We start from the raw sequence: 27,552 nt of genomic DNA, 5'->3' as shown, positions 1-27,552 counted from the left end.
GTCTCACCAGTGAGTGTGATTATAACAGTGTCTCACCAGTGAGTGTGTGATTATAACAGTGTCTCACCAGTGACAGTGAGTGTGTGATTATAACAGTGTCTCACCAGTGAGTGTGATTATAACAGTGTCTCAGCAGTGAGTGTGTGATTATAACAGAGTGTCTCACCAGTGAGTGTGATTATAACAGTGTCTCAGCAGTGAGTGTGTGATTTTAACAGAGTGTCTCAGCAGTGAGAGTGTGATTATAACAGAGTGTCTCAGCAGTGAGTGTGATTATAACAGTGTCTCACCAGTGAGTGTGATTATAACAGTGTCTCACCAGTGAGTGTGTGATTATAACAGTGTCTCACCAGTGAGTGTGATTATAACAGTGTCTCACCAGTGAGTGTGTGATTATAACAGTGTCTCACCAGTGACAGTGAGTGTGTGATTATAACAGTGTCTCACCAGTGAGTGTGATTATAACAGTGTCTCAGCAGTGAGTGTGTGATTATAACAGAGTGTCTCACCAGTGAGTGTGATTATAACAGTGTCTCAGCAGTGAGTGTGTGATTTTAACAGAGTGTCTCAGCAGTGAGAGTGTGATTATAACAGAGTGTCTCAGCAGTGAGTGTGATTATAACAGTGTCTCACCAGTGAGTGTGATTATAACAGTGTCTCAGCAGTGAGTGTGTGATTATAACAGTGTCTCACCAGTGAGTGTGATTATAACAGTGTCTCAGCAGTGAGTGTGTGATTATAACAGTGTCTCAGCAGTGAGTGTGTGATTATAACAGTGTCTCACCAGTGAGTGTGATTATAACAGTGTCTCACCAGTGAGTGTGTGATTATAACAGTGTCTCACCAGTGAGCCCTCGAGGTTGAAGGTCTGAGCGTTCTGGAAGAGCAGCATCACGTCTCTCTCCAGGTCACCCAGACTGCGGTACCTGTGGCCCCGGATCCTCTCCTACAGCGTGGACACAGAAGAAGGAAACACTAAACAGCTCCCCTGTCTCTTTACATCTCCATTTATCTTGTACAGAAATTTACTACTTTGTAATGTTACACAACAGAAAGAGAATGTGTGTGTGTGTGGGGGGTGTGTGTGTGTGGGGGTATCTATGAGTGTGTGTGTGTGTGTGTGTGTGTGTGTGTGTGTGTGTGTGTGTGTGTGTGTGTGTGTGTGTGCGTGTGTGTGTGGGGGGGTGTGTGTGGGGGGGGGGGGGGGTGTAAACCTTGATCTTCCTGAAGTCCACAGGCTTGCGGATCAGTTCATAGTACTCTGGCAGCTCCTTACGAGACGGAAGCTGGATGAACACCTCACTCAGATGGCGCCCACTGGCACTGAGGTAAAAACAGAGAGGAGACAAGAAGAGAGGTGTAATTGTCTATATTCCAGCCTGTAGAAATACCTAATCTACTGCCCAGTTAGTAAACGTTTTCTTTCTCTTGGCTGTGGGGAAGCCAGGCAGGGAAGGAAATAATGAATTTAAAATGTGGTGTGTGCTACACCCACACATTAGCCTGTAACCACTTTAAGGATGGAAAGTAACTAAGCACCTTTACTCAAGTACTGTACCTAAGTACAATTTAGGCTGAGGTAGGCTACTTGTAGTGGAGTGCTTTTCCCTAAAGGGGCTCTTCACCAAAACAATACTGATTTATTTATACATCCCAAAACTGTAAGCTGCTTTGCATTTAGTTTGACAGTTATTCAATGTCATCCAATGACATTGCATATCCAGACTCATAGATTCTCAATAACTGTCAAACTAAATGAATGTGAGCAAAACCGTTAATAGTTTTGGGATATGTAAAGATTATGTGCAAAATAAATCAGCATTGTTTTTCAGTGAAGTGCCCCTTTAACTCATTGGGCGCCATACCCGAGTATAGTCGGGTTTCGCCGCCATGCCTTGAGCGCCATACCCGAGTATACTCTGGTTTCGATCCTTTGATATTTTTCCTTTGATCCCCGTTCTATACACTCAGCCGGAGCTCCCTAGGTCTCCCTGGCTCATCTGCCTATGTTGGAATTGCAATGACGATCGAATCTCACCAGGTGGCAGTATCGTCAGCTTGTGATTACAACTTGTTCCTGCTGGTCTCTGACAAGAACAAGTTACAGGTTGAAAAAACCCACAGCTCAGAACTCGGCAGAATCTGCACCTGGCTCGCTGATAATGAAGGTTATCCTATAACCCTAGTTACATGAGTTCTAGCGAGCGCTCTGCTCTAGTGGGATGACCTCTTTGTTACATATTGTAACCTGAAAGCTTCCGCTACAATGCACCTACACTTGTCCGGCCACGCCCACTTCTGCCCATGCATTTAAGCGAGTCCCCAGTGAGAGGTGGGGGGGGGGGACAGGACACCGACTGTACGAAAGAGGGGATAGCACCCAACAAACGCACAGGGTGAGCAGACCGTGGGACAGAAGGGCCTGCGACTACCCGACCACGCGCCCCGCTCGCTACCAGGGAACGTACGTGAAGCTTAAACCCTGACGCTGCCCACAAGGCTTCCCGTGGGGTCAGGGTCCCAAACCCCGACCCTGAGGGCGAAGCTTTAGCAGCGGGGCGCGGAGGAGGTCCCAGCCCCATGGACATTCAAGGCTGGCTTACCGCAGAGTCCAGGGGCCAGGACCTGACAAAAAGGACCTGGTGAGGTCAACGAGGCCGTGGCATCAAGACCTCTTCAGGTGTTTACTCATGACATCACCTTTTACACCGCAAGCGCATCGGACAGGGCACAACAGGTGAAGGCCCTTCTCCGTTGGCAGTGACCTGGCGCTCGGTAGTGATAAAAACTCCTTCCCGGCTGACCGCATAAAAACGTTGTTATGCCGTTGGACAGACCAGGGCGCGCCGGCCCCAAAAAGGCTGTTTCAAATAAACACTTGTGAACACGCCAGGCGCTGATATCGGTCCCGTAAGACCAAGCGCTGATATCAAACAGCGTGTAGGCTCGTAAGACCCGAGAACGGTTGTGGGCGAATTCTAACAAGAAAGAGCTCCCAACACAACGTCTCTCCCCCCTGTCTGGGTAAAAACGGGAGGAGACCGGTCCTCGCAAGGACACTGACACAGGGTTTACATACAGAGCCTGGGGAAAAAAACCATCCGTCACAAATTCCGCTCACACGAGAGGGGAAGACGCCAGGTTTATCCCGGAGAGACCTCTCAATTGACAACGTGAGTCGGGACCTGCCACGCAGACCTCAACTCACGGACATATCTCTTGGGCCAATAAGAAAATGCGAGCCCAGTGACGTCGTTATGGCAGGGGTGGGGGGAAGGGGGCTCACAGACGGTTTAGGCTCGGTCCCACGCCCAACACCTCCTGCCACGGGACACGCCCCATCATATGGGGGTCCCCGGGGCTTTAACACACTCTGAGGAGGAGGCTTCATTTCACAAGATAGATAGACAATTGCCTACTTGACATGAACTCATATAACTAGGGTTACAGAATAACCCTTGTTATATCCCGTTTCAGGTGCACGTTCAAGCATATTTGAGTGACATCGCTTCATGTTTGTTCCAACCAAAAAACAACCTGGGTACCTGTGACGTTTACAATGGCCAGGAACCCCATCCCCACCCTCTAAGTTTGGTGTGGGTATGGGGAACCCCTCCTGCCCCCCCCCCCTCGATATGCAAATATTTGCCCTGACGTCGAGGGAGCTGACGGGGAGGAATCCTCCGTACTAGCGTGATGACCCAATGCGCACGAGGGATACCCGAGTGAAAAAGGCACGCTCGTTTTGTTTTAAATCTTTACATTTTTTCATGAGGTTTCACATTCAATCAACAGATCTACAAAATGTTCAGTGTCACTCTCATGAACAATTTTCACTGTGCTCCCCACTCAATCCATTCTCCCATCTCTCACTCACGCTTACACACACTGGGACATACACATGCGCACACACGCGCATACAGGCATACACACACAGGCACACAGGCACACACACGCACGCACACATGCCCATGCACAGGTACACACGCACACACACATATGCACACATACACAAATAAACAAACAAACTAAAAATTATAATAATAATAAAAAATAAAATAAAAAGACAATAAATAAATCGTAAGTAAATAAGTAATAAGAAATAAAAGTGCAAATGTCGGTATTGTAAACAGTGACAGTTTATAGCACCCGGTTGCTCACACCTGCTTATCGATGGCCACTCCGACAGGGAAGGGTCCGGGCCGCTGCGTGTTCAGCTCCCGTTCCCAGACCCGACCCCGTGGGGGCGGGGTTTGACAGCCACGCACAGGCAACCAGGCACTTAGATGTGACACATTTATATAAACTATATTATGAATTTCCAGTTGAGTATAGAGTGGATTCCAAAGTTCTTGAAATAAGTGACCCTGGTTGTGCTTTTCAAGCATTATCTTTTCTAAGGGAAGAAACTGAGATATTTGTTCTATGAACATATTGAATGTTGGTGAAATTTCATTTTTCCATAGAAGAAGTATACCAACAGTCTGCATTTCTTTTGGTCTAAGTGACAGTTTGTTATATTGTTTAATAGATGGAACACATGGTGATAACTCAAATTCCAGCTCCATGACAAATTTAGTAAGTAAGTGAATCTTGTTCCAGAAATGCTTCAATTTGCTACATTGTCAGAACATATGCAGAAATGTTCCTTCTTTAATTTTACATCTTGGGCAATTCGGTGAGTTTTCTTTTGAGATTTAGAGTAAGGTAGAATTTATGAATACATTTGAAATTACCTTCTTTGATCTTATTGCTTGTAAAGGGAAAGAAAGTTCGATCACAGATGTCTTGCCTTTAATTGTGGATGAGGTAGTTAGTTTTTCTTCCAATTCTGTCATTTCAAAGCTTAACTTAAAGTGCTTTGAATTTGCATATATTTTAGGAAGTCTGAGTTAGGAATATTATATTATTCTCTTAGCTCCTGAAATGCTTTTAATTTCCAGTTTTTGTGAAAAAGGTCTTTAAGTTGAGCTACCCCCAAGTGTCTCCACTTGTTTATATCAGTTGAGTAAAAAATTTTTTTTAGGTCAGGGTTTTGATGAATAGGTGAATAAACAGAGATGCATTTAGTTATGCCAAACTTTTTCGAGCAATCTTTCCATGCAGACAGGGTATTCACAACCGTGAAGTATTGCTTTATATTTTCTATTTGATCAAAATTCTTTATAAATATAAGAGAGTCTAGAGGTAAAGGATAAACATGTCCCGCTTCTATCTGTATCCAGTGTGAGTCTGGTCCTCCCAATGACCATGATACTATAGTTCGAAGTTGGGCTGACCAGTAGTAGTGTTGGAGATTGGGAAGACCTAGACCACCCATGGACTCAGGTTTCATAAGAGTCAGTAATTTAATCCTTGGTTTTTTATTGGACCAAATACATTGTGAGATACGGTTATTCAATATGTTAAAATATGTTATAGATAGGTAGGAGGGTACAGTTTGAACGAGAAAGTTCAATCTCGGAAGGATATTCATCCTGATGACATTTATCCTTCCTAGAAGGGATAAGGGTAGTTTGTCCCATCTACCTAGATCTGTGTTAATCTCAATTGTAAGAGGAGTGTAATTTTCTTCAAATAAATCATTTAATTGCGGTGTAAAGTGTACTCCCAAGTATTTGAAACCATCGAAATGGGTAGGATTTCTGCATTTCTTTTGTTGGTTTCATGTGTAGGAGACATGCATTCGATTTATTATAGTTTATCTTGTATCCTGACTACTTTGAGTACTTTCCAAATTGTTCAATTGTGTTATACAGATGTAATAAGGAGCTTTCTGGTTGCTCAATGTATAGAACAATGTCATCAGCATATAAAGATATTTCATGTTCAACCTTATCGATATACACTCCTTTTATGTTAATGTTGTCTCGTACATGGTACTACATGGTACTACAGGGCACTACAGGGTACTACATGGCACTACAGGGTACTACAGGGTACTACAGGGTACTACCAGGGTTTCCGTTAGAAAAAATTGTTGCCGGCCTCAGTGTCCGGTAGATTTCAATCTACCGGTCAAATGAGAGAAATTCCAGTCAGAGTTTATTGAGCTTAAAAACAATTGATAGGCAAAAGAATGACAACAAAACAAAAGAATGACATCATCAAGGCATGTAGATTTATAATATTTTTACTTAAAACTAGGCTACTTTTGCGTATAAAGTCATTATATTCCAAATAAAATAAGTCCCGAGACTCGTGCTGCTGCCGACTTTAAATCAAATAGGTGTCTGTGGGCAGTCGCCCGACATTAATAAACAACAGTCTGTTATAATCACATTTTTATGAGCTAACGAATTCCGTTATATTGGACATTTGTATTAATTATATCAAGCGAAGAACTGAGAAATTTGGCAGAGAGAGACGGCAACATTATTGTGGGTTTGCGTGACGACTCTCTCCACCTCGCAACGACTTATTTGCAAAGAGTATGGCGCTGCAGAGCAGCTGATTCAGCTGTTATTGGCTCTTTTCTGGGGACCGCACAGCAGCGCCCCCCACCCAACATTGAATTGAAAATGGCTGAATTGGAGTACTGCTGGAATACTGCATTGTGCTGCTGCTGCTCCGGCTCTGCAGCTTCACAAAAGTTCGCACACCCAGCACTAAGCTCTCGCTGACAACGTCGTTGTCATTATTAGAAGCAACGAGGAAACAAATGTAATGATCGTTTCGTTCATCGCATAGGCTATTTAATTTTTGCCTATTTTAATACAATTCAAATAATCAAATTGTGCTTAGACTCAGGGAATTATTTTCACCGGACATTAAGACCGGAGAGATTAAATATGTCGGACTTCAACAGATTTTGCCGGTCAAATACCGGTAATTACCGGCTAACGGAAACGCTGGGTACTACATGGCACTACAGGGTACTACATGGTACTACATGGCACTACAGGGTACTACATGTCTGCTCTTTTGCAGCACCACAAACATGGGAACTCTCTAACTCTCCCCCCCCCCCTTCCCCCCTCCCTCCCCCTCCCTCCCCCCTTCCCTCCCCCATCTCTCTGAGTGCCCGTCTCCTAGCGCTGACTAAGGTGATGGATGCCTCGGGGTCTTGGCCAAGATTGCAGTGACTGCTCTACATGCACCTCCGAGGCCTTGGATCAGTTATTTACCGTCGTCTGTCCGTGGTCCTGTCAACTGATTAACAGTATTAACAGACTGTTAACAGATTAACAGTCAACACGGTTTCATTGCTGGGTTAAGTACTTCTATTCTATTCACATAATATGCTTACTTTATATATCTACTCCATTCACATATATGCTTACCACTTGTATCTATTGCTATGTCCGCCCACTACAATCACATGAGCTGTCTAACGCCTGTCCCGTCTCCCTGTCTCCCTGTGAGTTGCTGTCCTGGAGTGCTGACCGGAGTGTCGGACGTCCCGTGATGAAGGCCGGGAGGTTGCGACCCCCTCTGCGTGCCCCCCTGTCTCCGGAGGTCTCGTAGTGGTGACCGGAGTGCCGGACGTCCCGCGATGATGTCGGGGAGTTCGCGACCCTCTCTGCGCCGCCCCCTATCTCCCTGTCTCCGGCTGTCCCTGAACAATGACCAGAGTGTTGAATGTCCCGTGACTAAGACGGGGAGGACGTGACCCTCTTTGCGCCGCCCCTGTGCCTCAAATAGATCCGCTATCAGCTCTATCTTTAATCTTTCAAAATGTTCATTTGCTATCGCTATTAGCTCTATCTTTAATCTTTCAAAATGTTCAGTTGCTATTGCATGCACTCATCTGTGTTTCACTACACACATGAGTGCATGCTTACCAACTGTCCGTCTGCAACACTACTATCACCAACATCTAAGAAGGGAGATCCCCCCTTGAATGGCCCTTCTAAGGTTTCTCTCCTCCACACTGCCTGTGGAGCTTTTTTCCCTATTGTTAGGTTTTAGTGAGTTTTTCCTTACCTTCGCGTGGGGTATGTCTGGGAGTGCTTGCATTCTTTCATTTATTTGCATTTATCTTACATTTTTTGGACCTTATGGTGTTCTTGTTCTGTTCTTGACTTATTGTTATGTTTTCTTCTTGACTTGTTTAAAGAAGACCTGTACGGCCCATGGGGACATTAACGTGTGTTGTCGGGCCTTATAAATAAATTTGATTTGATTTGATTTACAGATGCAGCCATAATACCCGGTCTTGTTCCTCTCATCAAGAGAAACGGATCAGATGTATTACCATTAGTAATAACTGCTGCTTTTGGAGTTTGATCAATTGCTTTAATCCACTGGATAAAATTTGACCCTATATTAACACATTGGGTGCCATGCAGTATGCCCATCTTTACCACTCTCTGCCAGTGCTGTAAGCCTATGGAGTGGCTCACCTTCTTTGCAGGGCTATAACTTTTGAAATATTATAGCTATATCGACATTACTATGGCCCATTCAACATCGGGTATCTATCGTTCCGGATGAGGGAACGTTATATTTTTCCATTCGTGTTAGTACTGTCGAGAATATAAGTATGTTTTTAGACTGTACAGCAGTAATTCCTAGAATGCGCGCTATAGGCCCCGACGCGTATTATACATTATTGATTGGCGTTTCGTCCCTATACACGCTATATAAAAAATAGATGCATATGATCGCTATACATTATGCTCCATCATGCGAGAAGGAAAGGGGGGGGGGGGTTCGTTTATGATTCCTTGATTGTCACTAACGGCTTTCTTTAGTAAGACACCATACGTTGATCGGACAGATTGCAATGAAATAAATGGACAATCGAGCTGGAAATAACGTTAGATTCCTCTTAACTCTGGCTGATGCGTCTGGAGAAATATTTTTTTCAATTATTTGACGTCGATCTGCTAGATCCATTTTCCGTTTGTATGATGCAATAAACGCCGAAAGCATATTGATTCTTGCGTCTCGAAAGCGATCCAATGCACTCGAGGTTATTTCATACTCTGTCAAAAGCCTTCTCTGCATCCAGAGATAGGAGTAGAGAGGGCCTCTGTTTTAGATTCAAATGATTGGTTATGTTTAATAACCTTCTGTTATAAGTCGTGTAGCTCCACTCTGTGTCTACTGGAATACACTTCCATATCAGTACTAGCACTGAATAAATTTTCACATGCACCTTTACACACCCATTCGCCTGGCCACACCCCCATCCACTCCTCTACATAAGCAGGGGTGTGGCCATACTAACAGCTCCTTCTTTGTGTTCACCACGGCGAGTGTCTGTATACACCACTTTGAGATTAGTGAAATATTGAAGAGGAGCTGCGTTGACATTGTTACTTGTTTTTTCTCTCTCACCAATTTTAGAGAAAAAGCTAAGTTATAATGTCTTCTTCAAGGGGTTCGAGCGCTCACAACGTCACCCTTCACCAGCGGTTCTCCATTGCCGCCTCCGCCGTGCGTCGTGGGGCTGCGCTGACTCCGCGGCCGTGGCAGTCAGACGCACCCGAGCGGCGTCCGGTGGGGAGTTTGCCTCTCCGAGGAGCTGTTGAGCCAAGGCCTTCTCCTGTGAGATGGCCTAGTTCCAGCTCTGGTTCCCCCGCCAGTGGGCGGTCGGCCGATAGGTTGACGGCTCCTCTGGTAGCGGAGGATCTGAGACGCAAGCTCTTCGCTTCTGCTCGCTCCTGTCATAAGATGGTGAGCTGCAGGGGCGAACGGCCTGGCTTTGGAGAGCTGCTGGAGCCAGACGAGGGTGCTTCTGCTCGGTCTCCTTGTCCGATGGATACAGAGGTTTTTATGGAGGGAGCGGAGGCGCTCTTGTTTGACGCCCCGGTGGAGACGTATCACTCTCCTCCTCGGGGTGTGGCAGGGGGTGGTATGTCTCCTTGGGGTCCCTCGTCCTTCGGTGTTGGGTTAGAACCTCCGACTCGGAGACGGGATGCCCTGCTATCAACCGCATCGGATGGTGGCGCCACAATGAGTGGCAGCCTCCCGTACGTGAGGAAGGTGCGTGGAGGAAGGTGCACATGGGGAATTGCGTGCCTTGTTACCGGAGCTCATGGCGGCTGCCGCAGCCGCTAATGGCGTGCCGTTGCCGCAGCCACTGCCTGCACCTGTCCCTGATGACTTGATAGGTCATCTCTGGCAACGTCGTTCTGTGAGGGAGACGGGCGTTGTCTGCCCATTCTTCCCCTCAATGGAGGCATACAGTACGTGCGTCAGGGACAGGTAATCTCCCGCATCACCGGCCTTACCCCCGCCTACGTGCAAGTCACGCGGGTGGTGGGTTTGATCGAGGGATTGAAGGAAGGGGTGCCTCGGCTTGATAGCCCGATGGCATCTATTCTTTGTCCTGAGGTGGTGTGGGAGCCGTTGCGGAAGCCGGTTCCCCAAGGGAAATCGGCTAGGCAGTTGGCCAAATGGAGTGACCAGTCATTCATCGCCACGACACAGAGCCTGGCTGCGACATCCAACATCGCGCAGCTGGCACGCTTCATGTCGGGGATGATGGCGGGCGGGGCGGTGTTGGACGATCACCATCAGTTCCTACATGCCCAGGCGGCTGGAGCCATCCTGCACCTGGTACAGCTGCAGGCAATCGCCGCTGGGAAAGTACGTGCCCTGGCCACTCTAACCCAGCGCCCCCTTTGGCTGGAGCAAGCGCGGGTGCCGGAGCGGAAGAGGCTTCCCCTGCTCACGGCCCCCCTCTCCGATGCTGGGCTCTTCGGGTCTGCTATGCAGCAGATGACGGCTGCATGCAGGGACATGGAGGAGGAGCGTGCAGTGCTCCAGCCCCATTTTCCCCCACCCGACGCTGCCGGTGAGGTTCGACGGAGGCCACGTCGTCTGGGATCAGCGACCGTCGCCACCGCTACCACCGCCGCCGCTGCTGGGCCCTCGGCCAAGAAGGCCAGGAGCAGAGAGGGTGCCTCGACCGCCACAGCCAGCCGACCCACGCCCGGAGGTGACGGTAGGGATCGTCGTGTCCAGGCACCCCAGTACCGTCCCTCTGGGCCTGCTCCCCGTGGGGGCAAACACCGAGCTGTTCGCGGCAGGCGCCGCTAGTGACTTTCTCCCCCTGTTACCCCTGTTCCCTTCCCCGCCCCAAACATAATTTTGTTACATTAATAAAGGGTCCCTCCTAGTGAGGGACTATTTTTTGTTACAAACTGTGTGTTTATTCACTGTAAATGTTGGGGATACGATGTATAGAACCCTCGCCTAAGTTGTGGGGTTGATAGGAGAGCAGGACTTTTAGTCACTAGCTGGTCGCTACATACATATGTGCTTAGCAAGGCCTGTAGCTAGCACTCGGTCGAAAGGCTTTTTCTTTCCTCATCCTGAAGAAATATGTTTCTTCCTATAGTGGTAAATGTTTACCGTTGTCTGAGGGGGTTGTGTGTTCTGTTACATTGGAAACAGTGGCATTGAGTCCACAACTTTGGAGTGTTGGCCTGCAGAAGTGCTCGTGTGTGTAGCTTGTACCACGGTCTTATAGACCCTCTCTCAATCTTCTGTGTTTTTTTCTTGAAACATGAAACACAGGTGTCGTGTTCACACATAAGCCTTCGGCCTTGTTTATAAACCCTGTTCGCAGACGCGTTGTCGTCTGTGGCTAGCGTGCGTTGGGTTAGCTTATCCTGATAGGATATACGCTGCTCCATTAGCATGCTGGCTACATACAGTAGGTATCATCGCTAAAATGGCTTGTTTACTATCGTATCCGGGGTATGGGATCATGAGGGGGTGAACGGATAAACCCCTCCTTCCCTCTTTTCTGATTGGTCGGGAGGTTGGGCCTTCTATCATTCAGCCCTGCCGCGCTGATTGGTCAGCGCGGCACGGGGTAGGGGGTGGGGGTAGGGAGTTCCCTGACTCCTCGCCTGTAATGGTCGGTTGAGTCATGGGATTCCCCCCGCCATAGAGTACGTCACTGGGCGCGTTTCTATTGTTTGCCGACTTCCGTGAGTTCTTTACAGGCTCCATGTGTGGATCTCTGTTGTTGTCAAGTTGGTGTTGCGGTGCATAGGAACTCAAGAGTTCTGCTACGCTCGGTATATATGTATCTTGAGCCTTTGGTCACGTGGGGAAACTTGGGAGGAAACTTTTCAATTTATTGCTCACATGGGAAGTCTCTCTGGGGGTTCCCCGTCCCCTCTTTTATGGAGCAGGTTGACGGGGTGTTGTTTTCCCTCAGCCGCGTCATATGGGACCCATGTCCATATTTTTTTCTGTGAAAAAAGCGGCTTCTTGTCGTTCTCCCAGGCGGCTTGGAGGAACGGTATCTGGGTTCTTGTTAGAATGTCCATTGATATGTTTTGGGTCTCGACGTGTATATAGTGCTGGCCCTGGGTGCTTCTGATAGGAACCATGCATGGGCTTGCGCGCCTTGGTTGCTCATCATTGAAACAGCGTTTTTATGGGGCAACTGGGATGGAGTTTGTCTCTTCCGAGCGCCAGTATACTAGGCTTGTCTCGACTAATTCTCGTTCATCTCTGGGGGATGTTAACAGAATAGATCAAAGCATTGGTAGAGGGGTCTCACGCCCTCGGGGTGGGCCACCGGGCGCGGTGCTTTGTGTTCTGACCGTCTGGGTGGCACCCTCTATAATGTTTGGATCGACACGCGTACCTACCCCCCTCCTGGGACTGGGGATGGCGGCGTGATTAGGGCACGGGACCGGTTATGGGCACGCCGGACCAGGTCAGTTAACCCGTTGTCCTCCGGGGCGCAGATCTGCTGTTCTGGTACCCTGAGGGACTTATGCTTTTTCGGGGGGGAAATTCCGGGTCGGCCCGGGCGTTGGGTCCTAGGGGGGTCCGGGGGCTCGGGTCCTCCCCGGTTCTGATGGTTGTGGGGGGCCTCAGCGGGTACATTTGTCGAGCTTCCGCTCTGCTCAGCTCCTGTATTCCAGTAGACGCAGAGCGGAGCTACACGACTTATAACGTACGGTTATGTCTATAACCATAGTTATATGAGTGTAGTGACGCTCTGAGTCGGACTCGCTGAGGACCCTGTGGTCTTCGCCTTTGTGGTGAAAGACTGGTGTTAGTGGTGTGGTGTTAGTATGGCCACACCCCTGCTTATGTAGAGGAGCGGATGGGGGTGTGGCCAGGCGGATGGGTGTGTAAAGGTGCATGTGAAAATGTATTCAGTGCTAGTCAGTGATGCCACAGATTACTTGTAAAAGTAATCCGATTACTGATTACTGATTACTCCTTTAAAAAGTAATCCAAGTTACTTTACTGATTACTTGATTATCAGAGTAACTTAGTTACTTTGAAAGTAACTAGGTTACGAAGTCGTCGTCGTTCCCCCAACAGTTTTTTTAAAACGCTTTATTGAAAGTGCATAAATTGTTTTTAACTTGTTTCTCTGCACATAACGTAAATTGTTAAACTAGTGCTTCAGCTTCTGTACCATCAAGTATGGTAAAGCAACAGTCTATGATGCTCACAGCATTAGAGCAGCCAGCCAGTGGTTTTACAAAACCAGTGTATCCATTCACATCTAACAAATGCAGGCTGAACTATTCAATTATATCAACTGTAACTATTAAATTGTTTTTATAAATGTCTCTCTATAAACATACAATCAGTCTCTCTTTAACATGTAAATTAACTGTAAATCTGGCAAATAAGAGCTTTTGCTCTGCCACCATCAAATATACATTAATCAATAGGGAAAGAAACAATCTCTCTCTTTTGATGTTTGGCTGGCCTCCGAGTCCTCCTGTACCTAGTCGAAGTGTCGTAGTGTTGTGATTCCAGATGCTTTCAATGCAATTGGATGTGCTGTTTTTAGCGGTAGACAGTATTTACGTTTAGGTCGCTTTCACATATAGTTTTGGTGGACTCGGTGCGGTTCTGGGGGTGAAGTTGCAACATTGTTGCATTCTTCATTTGGTTCGCCTGCTTTCACACAGAGGCGGACCGAGACCTTCTGAACAATGTCACGCGGTCGAAAAGGGCGCTTGTCTATTGGACAGTGGAAATGTGTGTGTGGCTGCTGCGATCCCGTGTGTGCGCGCGCGCGCGTGTGTGTGTCTGTGTGTGTACTGCGGAGCCCTTCAGATCAGCGGAGCCGAGTTTTGACATGGCATTGATCCATTGTTCTATTGAAGCACATTACCACCATCCTCTCGCTAAACAACTTGTAGACCACGGTGTTTTTATGAGTGCCCACAAGTAGCTGTTTTAATAATATAATAAGCCGCGCGCCTCGGTAATAATAATAAGCAGCGTTTTTTCTTCCTGTAAGCGTTTTGGGGTGGAATTCTCAGACGAATGCAACGGAGCCCTGCTGTCACACGATTGGCGCATATGTCACATGACGTGCTGTGAAGACCCGCCCTACTCTGCCTCTGATTCGCAGACTGTGGATGGGGAATGTGATTGGGCCAAAGCAGAGTCACTCACAGACAGAGAGTCCAGTCACGCCGCGGGACACATTCTTGTGTAACCCTTTCACTGCCACACCACGTCACTCCCAAATAAGAAAAACAGCTCAAAAATGTATTTTTGACTGTCGAAAAAGAAATAAAATACTGCATTCCGCCTGCATTATGAATTTATGATGAGATAGTAACGAAATAGTAACGCACAGCCACTTGGACAAGTAACTGCAATCAGATTACTGGCTTTTAAAGATTAACGCGTTAGATTACTATTTTCGGGGAAAAGTAATCAGATTACAATAACGCGTTACTTAGTTACCGGCATCACTGGTGCTAGTACTGATATGGAAGTGTATTCCAGTAGACGCAGAGCGGCACTACACTCATATAACTATGGTTATAGACATAACCGTACGATATTATTGGTAGCATATCTTCCCTTAACAAATCCGGGGCACCCAAGTGGCGAACCATGTAACGCGCTGCGTCGTGGCACGGCCGACCCGGGTTCGATTCCCGGACCCGGCGTCATTTGCCGAATGTCTTCCCCCCCACTCTGTCTCCCGCTCTTCCTCTCTCTCTCTCTCTACTGGACTGCCCAGTAGTAAAAAGCGATAAACGCAAAAAAAAAAATCTAAAAAAAAAAAAAAAAAAAAAAAAAAACAGCCTGATCTGGGTTTACCAATTTCGGCGTGATGGTTTCAAGTCTTTTTGTTCATGCTTTGGTGATAGTCTTATAATCATGATCTAAAACAGTGGTTCCCAACCTTTTTCCCCCCAGGGACCCCCAAACATCTCTGATGAAATTCGCGGACCCCCTCCTAATAAGATACCATAAAATACTTTTTTTTTTTCATTTTAATAACAAACTGCTTATACACAGGCATATGCATCACAATTAGACCCACTATGCTTCTTTGACTTGTGCCTTCAATCAACAAATCTCATCTTGCACCATATGCATTTCAAAATGTTTGGCCAATATTCAAATGCTGTATTCATCCTCTCAAATCAGGCCCTAATGGTGAACGGTTTGCATTTATGGAACAAATCAATGCAACAAATTAAACTAAATATGAGACAGGAAATTCCAATCAGTAGCAGAGAGAATCTGTCCTAGCTGGGTTTAATACTTTTTTTTGTCATTTTAATAACAAACTGCTTATACACAGGCATATGCATCACAATTAGACCCACTATGCTTCTTTAACTTGTGCCTTCAATCAACAAATCTCATCTTGCACCATATGCATTTCAAAATGTTTGGCCAATATTCAAATCCTGTATTCATCCTCTCAAATCAGTCCCTAATGGTGAACGGTTTGCATTTATGGAACAAATCAATGCAACAAATTAAACTAAATATGAGACAGGAAATTCCAATCAGTAGCAGAGAGAATCTGTCCTAGCTGGGTTTAATACCTTTTTTTTTGTCATTTTAATAACAAACTGCTTATACACAGGCATATGCATCATAATTAGACCCACTATGCTTCTTTGACTTGTGCCTTCAATCAACAAATCTAATCTTGCACCATATGTATTTCAAAATTTTGGCCAATATTCAAATCCTGTATTCATCCTCTCAAATCAGGCCCTAATGGTGAACGGTTTGCATTTATGTTGAATGAAGTAAGAATCCACTGCAGTAAAAATATCCTCACCTCGAGTGGTGGTAGTAAGGTTGACTGACATGAGAATGTCCTGCTTCAGATCCTCATTTTCAATATATTGCACATAAACGATGAGCACAGCCTCGTCTGCAACAGTTGTAGTTTCATCAAGTTGTATGGCAAATGGACCCTTTCTAAGCTTTTCTGACAGCTGCTGCTCGCAATCACTTGACATCTTATCAATTCGGTCTTTCACTACATTGTTCGAGAGTGGTACTGATTTTAGTTTATCCGCCACCTGTGGGCCGCACAGTTTCTAAACCATTTTGATGCAGGCTGGTTTGATGAGCTGCTCGCCAATATTGTGCGGTTTCTTTGCTTTTGCAATTAAAAGCGAACACTCAAAGGAGGCTTCGGTAGCCTTCTGTAAATCACTGCCACCCCTGCTCCACGCTACTCTAACATCAACAGGCTTGTTCGCCTTGAGAGACTGTTCTTTCCTCCGAAAAAAGTCTGGATCCTTCCCAACGGTTTCTGGGTGCTTAGACGCCTGATGTCTCTTTAGCTTGCTGGGCTTCAGGCTCGAGTTTGCCAACTTTTCTCCACAAATCACACACTCAGGTCGTTTGTCTGGTCCCTCAGTGAAGCCCATGGTGATGTAATTTTCGCGATTGCTGTAGGTCCTAACTTTTTTTGCAGATGAGCTGCCGTCATCTCCTTTTCGTTTGTCACACATTTTCGCCTCTGGCGGCTGACTGCAGACGAGCCGAGAAAGTTAACTAGCGTGCTAGGCTAGCTACAGAAAGTGATACAGTCAACTGATTCGCGTTTTAGCGGCTACCCGGTAGCCTACTGTTAACGTTCAAAAATCATGTCTAGATGTTTATTTATTTATCTTTATTTTTTATTGTAGTGGAGAGACTATTCATGCTTCTGATGATAAAAAAAAAAAAAATTAAAAAAAATCAACAAAAAATGTTTTTTTTTAAAAAAGACCTCAAATCATCTGTGGTCTGGCGGACCCCCTGCGCCCCCTGGCGGACCCCAGGGGGTCCGCGGACCCCAGGTTGGGAATCACTGATCTAAAAGACTTATGGGTCTATATGATGAACAGTCTAATGGATCCTTACCACTTTTATGCAGTACCGTGATGTTTGCCAAGCTCATTGTTTGAGGAAGTGCCTTATTGCGTCCAAAGTTGTTGATCATTCCCATAAAAATGGGTTTCAAGTCATTCCAGTACTCCTTATATAGCTGTGCCGGGAAGTCATCTGGTCCTGGGCCCTCATTTATCAACAATTCTTAGAAAGTGTTCTATTTTCATACGTAAGCACAGAATTTAGAATGTGTGTACGCACAGAAATATTGGGATTTATCAACCGTGCGTACACGGGTCCTACGCTCCTCTGTGTTGATAAATACCTCTTTGTTCTACCGTCAATGCTCGTGCATGATTATCCATATATGGTAATGAAACACCCCCCATGGGATGTGCAATAATGGACTGACCCGAGCAAACTATGAGAAACTTCACGAGAGATTGTTCACGGAACCAAGAAGACACAACCCGTGTTATGGGATAAATAAAAGGCTGACTTGTACATGGTGATGTCAGATATCAACGGCTCCCTAAGACCATTGCTGCAATTCTGCCTGGACAGCTCAAAATACTAATAAAGACCATTCGTTGACCACTGTTTGGCGTTGGTGTGTCATTATAACCATGCTGGAATATGAATGCCTTTATTAGTTGTGTTCGATTGGCTATAATATGATTTGTAGAGGCATATTTTGTTGTCGGTATTAGGTAGCCTATATGAATTACATATAGCCATAGCCACATTATGCAACAGTAACTTGCGCATATATAATAGCACATGGCACAGCCCTGCGAACCCTGCACAGTAAACTAACTTGATCATTAATCTAGCTGTTGTATCTTTACGCTTATGAAAACATTAAATAATATGTATAGGCTATAGGCCGTCGCTTTGCATTAATATAATATTAATATTCTCAAATGGCATTTAATGGCTATCCGACTCCTCGCTATCCTCGCGGACAGACCAGTATACCTTATATCATATCATATTCCTATTCATATTCATATCATAGTTTACTCTATCAGCCTACCCAGCATGTAATACGTTCTTTGTTAGAACTCAACTCGTTATGCAGAAATACGGGAAAGTTTTGATTTATATTAAAAGGCTTTGACATTGTAAAACTAAATACGTGGAATTCTGTAAGCAGAATACAAGTCATATCACCCACACGATATATGCTCTGTATCCAGAGCATGTATGCTTTTCATTCATTTAAGACACATTTATTGCAAGGGTTTTGTAATACTCAACAAATAACCTCTGTTCTCGTTGCAATGCGTTTTTTTATTCTTTCTTATACAGTAGGAAGGGGGAAGAACACTATATCGTGGGTGTTCATATGACTTGTATTCTGCTTACAGCTTCGAAATTCCACTTGTTTCGTTTAACGTTATGGCAAAGCCTTTTAAATATAATCAAAACGTTCCCGTGTTTCTGCGGTCTGTGCGCAAAATAATAACAAGTTGAGTTACGCGGAGCACAGTCAGTCAGTACACCCCGTATATTCCGATAACGCTATAAACCATGCTGCATTCATTCGGAGAGAAATACCTATTATTCCAAATGCTATTTATAGGGTTTTGACCATAATTACACTACTGTTGCTATTTTACAATGAACTATAATGAATTACGGTTCATACAGAACACGCCAGTGTTGAAACTAATGCACGGAAGCTTATTTCCGCGTTGTAGTCTTCATATTCTACCGGTACGCATGCTCCGAGCTGTGCGTAGATATACACACAAAGTCAAGCACACGTTCAAATTGATAAGTCCCACACTTTGCTTAGAAATTATCATACGCAGGGGTTACGCACATATCTGTGCGTACGCAACGTTGATAAATGAGGGCCCTGGACTTTTATCTATAGGCATTGAATTAATTGTTGCTAGTATTTCCTGTTCGGTAAAGGGTGCATTAAGACTCTCTTGATCGGATTCGGAAAGATTTGGCATTTTGATATCTTCTAAGAATCTATCCAGTTCATCCTGTGTGTAATTACCTTGAGATTTGTATAGTATATTGTAATACTCCTGAAATGCCTGATTGATTTCTTTTGGATGATATGTGATCTCGCCCTTAAACCGAATTGCTTTTATAGTCCTTTCGGCTTGTTCTTTCTTTAGTTGGTGGGCTAATAGTTTACTGGGTTTGTTGCCAAATTCATAGTGTTTTTGTCTAACATGATTCATTTGTTGCATGATTATATTTGTAGTCTTAATATTTAATTTGGCTCTGGCAGTTACTAAATGTTTCCAGTTGTCTTCTGTTGCTGCAACTTTATGGAGGGCTTCACATCTTTCAATTTCTTTTTCTAGTTCTTTTGTGTGTGTGATTTCTTCCCTTTTACTAAATGATGTGTATGATATAATGTCCTCTTAACACATTGGGTGCCAATGACGAGAAATCTCGTTATTTAATCGTTATTTCTTTTATTAGCGATATGCATTAATTTTTCATCCATCCAGCCTCACGTTATCATTGGGACTGGCTCTGATCTCGAAAAGGGCAAATACCGCCCCCTATCGTCTCCCGGATGGTATTGCACCCATTGGATTGGAGTCATTGAAAATGCATGAGAAAAAAAAACTCCGGGCTCCACATTTAAGTTCTGAGCCATGTAACCTGAGACTATTGCATTCATTGAGGCAACCGAAAGCAGCGTGGATTATGTTTCGAGGTCTAACGTTGGATCAATAAACACGATCGATATTTGGAATGGCGATCAGGAATTGGATTAATCTTTTTGCAGAACATCCGATGTGAGGTAAGGACTTTATTTTGCCCACTGCGCCACGTAGCCACCCACGTAAATTATATTTATTATAGTAAAAGAGGGGAATTAAACCCACAACAAATAGACAAACAGGGGAAAAGGTAAGGGGAGAACAAACAAGGTGAGTACAATAAACACGAATAAACAGAGTAATCACAAACTATCAATGTCACAGGACACAAGCCGCTTACATGGTTGGCACTGGGGAACCACCCAGCAATAAGGCCAACGCAATATATATATATATAACTTACTGTAGTTCCACTTAAATGGAACAGTGGCAAATGGCCTAAAGGCCAACAATATACACATGCTCCCTTAATAGGGGTAGTCGGCACAGAGGCCAACAACATATATATAGTAATCCCACAATAGGGAATCCAGTGCCACACAGTAGTGAAAAATAGGCACAGAGCCAAATATATATATATACCCACACAAAGTGGCAATTGGCATCAAAGGCCAATACAATATAGCATCCACACAGTGGAAAACAAAGGCAACCTCCAACACCCTGGTCACTGACAACTGACACAGAGAGGCGCCCAGGTGTGTGTGCTGTCAGGTTTTATCCACCCGCCCCTCGAGGCGATTGCCGTCAGCTGCCACTCATCAGGCAATCAGCACTCTTCAGTGTAGGGACGGGCGGCACCTGACAAAGAAAGAAAGGGACAGGCATTAGCTACCATGACACACACACATACAAAGCATAACACATATTACATATACTAATCTGATGTTCACATGGTGTCACAAATACAGTAATAATGATGACCAACCCACGGTACATCACAAGATGTTCAATTTCTGATAAGAATGTTTCTTGCAGGAAAGCTATATGTACCTTCTTCTCTTTTAGAACAGATAATTATTTTGCCCTTATAATGGGATTACCCAAGCCTTTGACATTCCATGAGTTTATTATCAAATCTGACATAATGGTTGCAAAATCTTATTAATATTACTTATGAATATGTCAAGTTGTTCGAAAGCATATATTGTCACTGTATGCATTGAGATATTTAGAAAAGAAAAGAAAAAACAAGAAAGAAAAAGACAATAACATACAAATACCCACCCTTGTTGTGGCTCCAAAACCCACAACATTGTGTTGGCTTCACTTTTAGTAGGCCAGAGAAAGAAAACAGTAGAGAAATAAAGACTAAAGAATGCTAACGTTTTCATAAATGGTGTGGTGCCCGGAGCTCCTACCCTCATTTATTTTAACCTCTCATCCCCCCCATTTCCATCATGAAAATAGTTCTTCAATTTCATCCATGCTTAATTGTGTAGAGTTGAGAGAAGCAGTCATTGCGATAGTATTATATTTATATCTTACAAGGGTTGACGTCTATCGTGGGGTAAACCCGTTTCAAATGGTACGGTCCGTGTGACGTCACTCGTTGTTGCAGGAAGTATGAGCACAAACGTGACTGCAGAACGGTGTATACAAAACCAATTCAAGCGGATCTAGACTAAACAATCAACACACACCAGCTTTTCGTAGATGGATATTTCTACTACTCCACGATTTTCATGAGGAGGGGATTTAACAACGTCTTACCTCCACTCTTGGTGGCAGAATGCAGAGTTAATGTGAATCTTACAACAACAGTTTGAGCGTCTCGAGAAACGTTCACCGCCTTTGGATTGTTGAAGAGGATGATGTTGTTCTCTTGAAGGACGCGTAGTCGGTGTGGGTATGCAAACCCTCGAAAGATATTCTTGTGGATGAGTATTTTGATCACCTCGTCGAATTATCTGCGTTTAATCCGTACTTCTTTTGGCAGATCCTGACGAATGGTGAGTTTGATTCCCTTTTCTTGCATTGGTGTCCTCTTTGCCGTTTGTAGTATCAGTTTCGCATCTCTGAACCGTAGGAGACGAATCAATGTTGGTCTTGGTGGTTTTCCTGGCTCAGGTGGGGTTCGGCCGGAGCGCATGGCTAGTTCTAGGTTGATTCGTTTGCCGGGGATCTTAAGCCAATGTGGTAACTTCTGTTCAATGTAGTCAATGAGTTCTTGTCCACGTTTGGATTTTTCTGGGAGACCCAGTAGAACCAAGCTCTTCATCCTTTCTTTGTTTTCTAGTATGTCCAATTTAATTTCTAACGCTTGTATCTTCTTATTTGCACCGTCTGCTGTCTTCTTGTTGGTTGTCAGAGTGTCTTCAGCTGTTGAGACCCGGCTTTCTACTTTATCCAGGTGTAGCTTCTGTGTCTCCAGTGCTTGGTTGGTTTGGCGCGCTCGTTTTGAGCTACGTCCTCCCCATCCGTCGTCAGTATTTTACCAAGGATATAACATACCCAGGGGAGGGTTTATCCCCCCCCCCAACCAACCTCACGTAAACACGAAACATGTATGAGGTGAAACACGGAGCAGCGCTACTAGCCGTGCATTGTGTTACAAATGAAAGACACATACAAGCGTGTGCTCGCTTTATTGCTTTGAACAACCAAACACAACAAATAACCACCAAACCGTGGGGTCAGGCTACATCTGTTTAAAAGACGCGTCCACCCGAAGCCCACGGCTCCGTTTCATAAGCGAAAAACGTGTCGCCTGCCATGTGTTCACCTTATCACATAAAGCAACACACAGACAGGGTGAAGAGAGGGGCAGCGCCCTTGGCCATGTGCTAATGTACATTGCTTTGCAAAGCTAAACACATAATAGCAACACCAATCGCGAATTCAGGGTCTCGTTACAACAAGAAATCTGACTTATTATTTAAAACGTAGTATTTTGAGGGGGGGGGGGATAGAGGGGTTAACTGTAAGGCAGGAGAGAGGGGTAGATGGGGAACAGAGCCCAGCTCCTTCATTACCCTCACACTCTACGTTCAAGGTATACACAACACATTCAGTGAAAAGTTTACACATTGCTTCAATAAAAAACCCTAAGAGGGTCTCTTCATTGAAGGAAACGCAGTTGTTTTCTTTGGGGGGGAATATGGGGGTTTAGGTGTAAGAGAGGAAAACAACAGAGGGAGAGAGAGGTAAAGGAAAAAGGGGGAATACAGCATCCCAGGCCTATCCCCCCTTACCTGCTGTCGGTGTGTATCCCCCTCGAGGTGCGTTCCAACTGCCGTCTCTCTCTCCGTGTTTATGTCTTGCGTCTCAGGCCTCTCGCCATTTGGGGTCGGGGCTCTGACCGAACCCTGACTTCACCAGCGAGGCATCAAAGATGAAAACCCCCGCCCCCTCCATGCAACATTCCAGGATGTGAATGCCGTTGGTCCGCGCTGCTGGCGCCATGAGCTCTCCCTGCTGCTCTCCTCCGCCGTGCTCGCATCTCTTGGTGGGCCGAACCCACTTGGTAGGCAGGGGCTGCCCTGACGCTGCTGAAGAGACGAGCCATCAGACCACCCGCCACAGCCGCTCACCACCGAATGGCGGGAGCGAGCAGAGGTGGAGAGCTTGTGCAGCAAGTCGTCACCCACCAAAGAGACCGCCGGACTGGCCGGAGGTCTCCCGATGGGGACGCTGGAGCCGGAGGGCCACCTCACTAGGGAGGGATGCTCGACGGCCGCTGGGCGGCATGCACCCAGCTCTGCATGCCGCTGGGGCTCACCCTCTTGCCACAAGCGTGGGATTAGGGAGCCCCCGCGGCTTATGGAGGAGGTTGCGACGGTGAACCGCTGGTGGAGCCCAGAAAAGCGTTTCCCAGGCCCCAGTGGTGATGCCATTTTGACAAAAAATAGCAACACAAAATCTAATCGAATACTTTAAACAACACTTGCTGACGTGTGCCTGTATCAAAAACACTTCCGTAAGTGAAAGAAGAGGGATGAGCGGAAGTACGGTCACACCCCTCGCTTAAATGCATGGGTGGAAGTGGGCGTGGCCAGACAAGTGTAGGTGCATTGTAGCGGAAGCTTTCAGGTTACGTAACAAAGAGGTCATCCCAGAGCAGAGCAGAGCGAGAGCTAGTACGAAATGTAACAAACTATCATTACACCTGGGTAAAACAGAGTCCATTCTCTTCGGATCAAATAACAAACTCAGCAAAACCAACGGCTTCTCTGTTACAGTGGGTGACAATATTGTTACAAGGAAAGATGAAATTACATACCTGGGTTCCATCCTAGAGGCAAATCTTTTCTGTGACAAAATGGCATCCAATGTAATAAAAAAAAACGAGTTGACTCTGCTACCAACACACCGGGGAGCCAACCACCCCCCTATGTTTAGTTTAACAGGAGGCGGTTGCTCCCTTAACCCACTAAGAAACCCCGGAAACATAACTGCGCATATACACAGGCTATACAAGCAGTTCAAGCGTTTCAGGTTTCAAAAGGGTTAACCCAGGCCAACAGGTTATCGAGGACGAGGCCTGACCTGGGCCTGGCGGACCCGGACCTACACAGGGATGCATAGAGGAGTTGACAGGCAACCTCCCCGACAGCCCCCTCTCATCCCCGGCTTAGCAGGGAGGGAGGGGTGAAACAAATGGCGAAGGACCGAGTCGCTTAACATAGTGCAAGGTACAACACAGTAAGGACCAATCACGTCACTGTTAAGGGCAACTCGTGGTGGCATCCATATGACACACACATTCATGATATCAATCCCTGCGACGTCCGGCCTGACCCGGCATTTCCCCCCCAGAAAAGCACAAAGTCCTTCGGTGTACCAGAACTGCAGATCTGCGCCCCGGCAGGCAACGGGTTAACTGATCCGGTCCGGCGCAACCAGAACCAGTCCTGTATCCTAGTCACGCCGCCATCCCCAGTCCTAAGAGGGGGGTAGGTACGCGTGTCGATCCAAAACATCACAGAGGGCGCCACCAAGACGGTCAGTACGCGAACGCACTGCTCCTGGTGGCCCACCTAATGGCCGTGAGACCCCTCCACCAACGTTTTGATCTACTCCGTCATCTCCCCCGGAGATGTACGTGAGCCATCGAGTCTAACCTAGTGCACTGGCGCTCGGTAGAGACAAGTCTTCCTCCCAGCCAACCGCATAAAAAACACAGTTTTTATGATGTTTTGTCAACCAAGGCGAGCTGGCCTACAAGGTGGTTTTAACATAAAAAGCACCCAGGGCCAGCGCCAATCGGTCTCGAAAGACCATACGCTGATTTCATAAACCAGCGTATATGCTCGTCGAGAACCCGAAAACAGCGACGGTGAATTTCTAACAAGAAACACCACACAACGTTTCCTCCATGCTGTCTGGGACGAGCAGCAGGAAGCCGGCCTATAAGACACAGATACGGGTCTCATATGACAAGCCTGGGGGTAAACAACCGTCAATTCTGCTCTTTATGTAAGAGGAAAAGACAGAGGTTCCCCCAGAGAGACCTCTACGTGAGTAAACAATTGAAAAAGATATATGTAATAATTGGACCAAGTGAGAGCAGAGCAGAAGACAAACAGTCTTCGAATGCATCGCATCATCCAACTTTGACAATGACAGCGGTCTGCAGCACAGACCCTGAAACTCACGGATATGTCTCATGGCCAATAGGAAAACACGCCCAGTGACGTCTTCCATGGCCGGGGAAATCCTGTGACCCACCCATCCTAATATGGAGTGGAACCCAGGGAACCCCCCCCCCCCCCCCCTCCCTGTGACGTGCCAACTCTCTCAGCCCGACAGGGAGACTGACAGGTAGGAGGACCAACCTCCTGGCCAATCAGTGTCGTAAAGGATACAACAATATCCGAAAAAAGGGGGGGTTATCAGTCCACCCCTCATGACCCCTCACCCCTGTTACGATGCAATAACAAAGCAGAGCCATGACACCAGTTGTAGCGCGCTACATGAAAGCGCATATACCTGCTAGGGTAATAGCTTCACATTCTGCACGCCAGCCACAGACGATAACCTCGTTTTTCGCCATGGCATTCAGAATTCATCCAGCCTCCCTCCGGACTGCAGCGGCACCCTGTCTGAGATTGCAACGCCTCAATACCGCCGCCTGGTGGATGGTCGGGCGAGTTACACTGCGATCGGTGCATCGAGGAAATCCCTCCGGCAGTCATATCTTGTTACATGGGTCCAGACAAACACTCGAGTGCATTTGGATCACTTTCGAAACGCAATAATCTATATGATTTCGGCGTTTATTGCACCATACAAACCGGAAATGGATCTAGGAGATCGACGTCAAATAATTGGGATCTTTTTCCTCCAGTCTCATCGGCGAACGGTAAGAGGACACTAACGTTATTTTCAGCCCGATTGTCCATTTGTTTGTTTGCAATCAGTCTGATCAATATATCAACCCATACTAAATAAAGCCGTTACTGACGATCAAGGAATTATAAACGACCCCCCCCCTTTCCTTCACGCATGATGAAGCATAATGTATACGATCATATACATTTGAATTTTTTAATATAGCGTGTATAGGAAAGAAACGCCAATCGATAATCTATCATATGCGTCAGGGCCTATAACGACCCCCATATCTCGGTATGGCTTAAGAGCGGGACGCGATGCCAGTACGAGTATATAACGACAGGTTATGTATATAACCTAGTTATATGAGTACTGGCTAAGCGTCCCGCTCTTAAGCCATACCGAGATATACCTCATCTCATGTACCTAGTGTACTCCATCAACGAATAAAAACTAATACACCCAGCACCTGCCAGGCCCCGCCCTACTGCCGTACTATATAGTACTAGGTGTGGCCACCACTCACTCTTCCTCGGAAAATCGTTTCCAAAGAAAAGTTTCCCCAAGGGAACTCAGGGCACGCTAAGAGCGGCACGCTTAGCCAGTACTCATATAACTAGGTTATATACATAACCTGTCGTTATATACTCGTACTGGCATCGCGTCCCGCTCTTAAGCCATACCGAGATATGGGGTAGAGCGGACGCGAGGCCCGACAAATGCACCCCCTGAGGACCTGTAAGCCCACATCAGGGGGGAGGGGAGTCCCGTCACCCCACTCTTCCTAATGAAGAGGGGGCGGCAGTCAACTCTACCTGAGTGCGAACAAGAGGGAACTAGAACCTCTTGAACGCACAGCACAGGCGGAACCACATGTGACACAACACATTGTGGCCCACACCCACACACGCCTGCTACCCTACCAAAGAACGGGAAGCAGGAGAGGCCACAGACCTCAGAACCGCCTGGGAGACAGAACCCCCGGTCATGTCCATGAGGTAAAACCTTACGAAGGGACCCGGTGAGGACCATGAAGCCGCAGCACAGATGTCCTCCACCGAGGCCCCACCCAAGAGAGCGGCAGAGGCCGCCACCCCACAAGTGGAGTGCGCCCTGACGCCCCCAGGGGGAGCCAGCCCGGCCAACGTGAAGCAAAGGGCAATGCCCTCGCACAACCAATGGGACAGGCGCTGTTTCGACAGTGCCTTACCAGCACGAGAGCCACCGTAACAGACAAAGAGCTGATCGGTAGCCCTGAGGCCCTGAGTACGGCTGAGGCAAACCCCCAAGCCCGGACCGGACATGACAGGTGAAGGGAGGCGGATGAAACGCCTGAACCATAATATCCCTGGAGCGGAAAGCACTCCGGATATTTTTAGGCACGAAGGCTGGATTAGGCCGCAGAGTGGCACCGCTATCGGAACGAAAAGACAGGCACTCTGGCCGTACCGAGAGAGCACAAAGCACACCCACGCGTTTAGCGGAGGTGATGGCCAGCAAGAACGCAGTCTTGAACGACAGCTGTTCCAACAGCGCTTGCTCAAGAGGCTCAAACGGGGCCAAGGACAACCGACGAGGACCAATCGAAGATCCCAGTTCGGAG

The 27,552-nt window shown here is 46.5% G+C and overlaps 1 protein-coding gene across 1 annotated transcript in view; it reads right to left on the bottom strand.

Annotated features, from left to right (window-relative positions):
* Positions 1–27,552, bottom strand: part of smarca4b (SWI/SNF related BAF chromatin remodeling complex subunit ATPase 4b) — a gene marked incomplete at both ends in the record, with an annotated part of 119,881 nt that overhangs the window by 7,334 nt on the left and 84,995 nt on the right. Inside the window, 2 exons of the mRNA XM_084318838.1 lie at positions 845–946; positions 1,215–1,323. Coding sequence (XP_084174964.1) covers positions 845–946; positions 1,215–1,323 — 211 coding nt within the window. The remainder of the gene's footprint in view (positions 1–844; positions 947–1,214; positions 1,324–27,552) is intronic.

Source organism: Notolepis coatsorum (assembly GCF_963971535.1).
Source record: "Notolepis coatsorum genome assembly, chromosome: 7".
Classification (NCBI taxonomy): Eukaryota; Metazoa; Chordata; class Actinopteri; order Aulopiformes; family Paralepididae; genus Notolepis; species Notolepis coatsorum.
Note: the sequence above shows the minus strand (reverse complement) of the source record. Positions and strands in the feature narration are given on the sequence as shown.